This window comes from Cervus canadensis, chromosome X (assembly GCF_019320065.1).
Source record: "Cervus canadensis isolate Bull #8, Minnesota chromosome X, ASM1932006v1, whole genome shotgun sequence".
NCBI lineage: Eukaryota > Metazoa > Chordata > Mammalia > Artiodactyla > Cervidae > Cervus > Cervus canadensis.
The window spans coordinates 107,681,703-107,683,942 of NC_057419.1; the positions used below are offsets into that span (position 1 = coordinate 107,681,703).

A 2,240-nucleotide genomic window follows, 5' to 3' on the forward strand; every position below is an offset into this window, starting at 1 on the left:
GCCTAATCAATATTTGGTTTGTTCCCTCCAAACATTATTTGAGTCCCTGGGAGTGCTGGTTGTGGGTTTTAGTTGTATCAGCACTTTGTGCCTTGTGAGCCCCTTTAGCTGACAGCATAGGTGAGTGATGCAACAAACCCCATTATGAGGTAGGTGGCCAGGAGGTGATTTCTGTCTGCCTTTCTCAGGGGGAGTTTCACATTCACCGCCCCCATGTGAAAACCCCTTCCCATCTGGGCCTGGCAATCTAGACCCTAATGTCTTTCCACACCCCAGACAAAGGCAGGAACACCACACCACTACTCCTGGCCCTTGAAATCAAGTGTTAAGCAGGGTTATCCATCTTCAGTGCAGACTCCTGACCCACTCCACACCTCTACTCTCTGGCTAACTGGGGACCTGAGGGTCTGTTCCCCAACCTCTTGGGACCCCATACCCTCCCGTTTCCAGTGCCCACCTCTTCTCTTCTCTCCCTCCCTTCCATCAGAAAATTCACACACACACACAAATATCATCTTTTCACCATTTGATGTTTCTTTTATTTGCAGCCATCAGCTTACTATGTTCGTGTGAGAGTCTTTTCTTGGTTGGCCATTGCTAAGAATGCAGACCTCTGGAGACACATTTCTAAACTGTCTGACTTTTGCTATTCACTTACTGGCTGCCCAGGTTGTACTTCTCCAGAGTCTCTTCTTTTGGGGCGGCTGAGCTTATTTTCTCCTTTGATTCTGCCTCCTTCCTTGACTCTGCCTCATCTTTTGGTACCTTTTTCGGCTTCGATTCAATTTCTTTCGTCCACAGCGAGAGAAGAAACAGTTTGCTTTTCTTGTTTTCTTCACCTTCGTCGATTGAGTGGCATACGATCGGATTTTCTTTCTGAGGGCACCTTGTAGGGGTCTTCTGGCCCTCATGGTCATATTTCGTGCCTGCAAGACAAGACAAGTGTATTAGTTTTGAGGAAAGGACATAAAACCTGAGGTGGAAGGGAGATTTCATGAGAAAGGGATGTGGGCTAATGAGGGCTTTTGTGCCAGGCATGGGCAGGGTAGAGGTCTTGGGCAGCAAAGTCAGTGGAGAACATGGGAAGCTTAGTTGGAGTCATCTTACCTTCATACTGCCTCTGCACCTCCTTTGACAAAGGGTCTTCTCTTTTCCATTCTTCCTTGAAGCAAACCGCGTTGCAACTCTTCTTGACTGCGGTGGCTTCCTGGTTGCCTTAGTCATGATGGTGCCAAGAAGTGGCCTAACCCAGACTCTCTGCCTCTGACCTCCCTATTTATACCCTTGGAGGACAATGAGGAGCCACACCCTTCAATCTGATTGGTCCGTTAGGCACTGCTCCAGCCAATAGTAGCTTGGGGGGCTTAGACATCACAGTGCACCACTGTGCCCATCAACATGGGCTAGTGGATGCTGAGGGAGGCCGTGATGTAACTTTCCCACTGCTGACATGTCTGTGTGTCTGATTCTGGGGAGTGGTGATTCAGGGGCATGGTGCTTCTCCTCATGACTTTCAAACTTCCTTTCTGTTCTCTTTATCCTTTGACTTATATGTGCCACTTCAACACTCCTGCCTCTTGCATCCCTCTATGAACATCTGCCGAACCCTTTCTGTCCCACTTCATCCCTTCAGAGTCCTCTAAGCACTTCATCTCTAGATCACCTTCTGCCTGTTGGGGGTTCCTGAGGGGCTTAAGGAACTTAAGAGCAAGCACTTAAAGTGGACAAAGGTAATTAAGAACAGGTTGGATGTTTTATCTACTGTGATGAGCTTTAGCGACCCCCAGACTTGGTGAATCCTCTCTGTTGCCCAAAGTTCAATACACAGTCTCCAGAAGATTACACATCAGAGCAAAGACAGTTTTAAATGTCTCCTCCACTAAATTTTTTGGGGACACTTCAACTCTCATATTGAGTAGGGAAACTCAACTTGCCCCATCTAGCAGAAATCAATTCCTGATTGTTTTTTTTAAAGGAAGTTGCTCAAAGTCAAGAGTCAGTTCACCAGTGCACCACTGACTCTTGACAGAATCACTTCCCCAGTCACTCCTCCTTGACCATTATCAGTAGGTAGGGCCCATTGCAGTGCTGACCAATAGCTGAGCAGGAGAAGTATCTGTAGGTAGCTCCCTGAGAGTTGGTTGCTTGTGGGTGGGGCCAGTGAGGGACTGACCAATGGCTGAGCAAGTCCTGTTGCCTAGTAACAGGAGGCGGAGTAATACGGCACGGCAATGGCTACC

At 48.0% G+C, this 2,240-nt stretch overlaps 1 protein-coding gene across 1 annotated transcript; it reads right to left on the bottom strand.

Moving 5' to 3' along the window:
- Positions 1 to 575: 575 nt before the first annotated feature.
- On the bottom strand, positions 576 to 1,224 carry LOC122434294 (spermatid nuclear transition protein 3-like). Its single transcript, XM_043457480.1, has 2 exons — positions 1,108 to 1,224; positions 576 to 926 (listed from the first exon to the last, which is right to left on the bottom strand). The coding sequence occupies exons 1-2, from the start codon at positions 1,222 to 1,224 to the stop codon at positions 711 to 713; spliced, it is 333 nt and encodes a 110-aa protein (XP_043313415.1). The 3' UTR covers positions 576 to 710.
- Positions 1,225 to 2,240: the final 1,016 nt, after the last annotated feature.

Excerpts from the sequence above, each read along its gene's own strand:
- LOC122434294 (XM_043457480.1), bottom strand. The coding sequence starts at position 1,224 with ATGACTAAGGCAACCAGGAAGCCACCGCAGTCAAGAAGAGTTGCAACG. Across the intron at positions 927-1,107 it reads GGTGCAGAGGCAGTATGAAG|GCACGAAATATGACCATGAG; the intron begins GTAAGATGACTC and ends CTTGTCTTGCAG.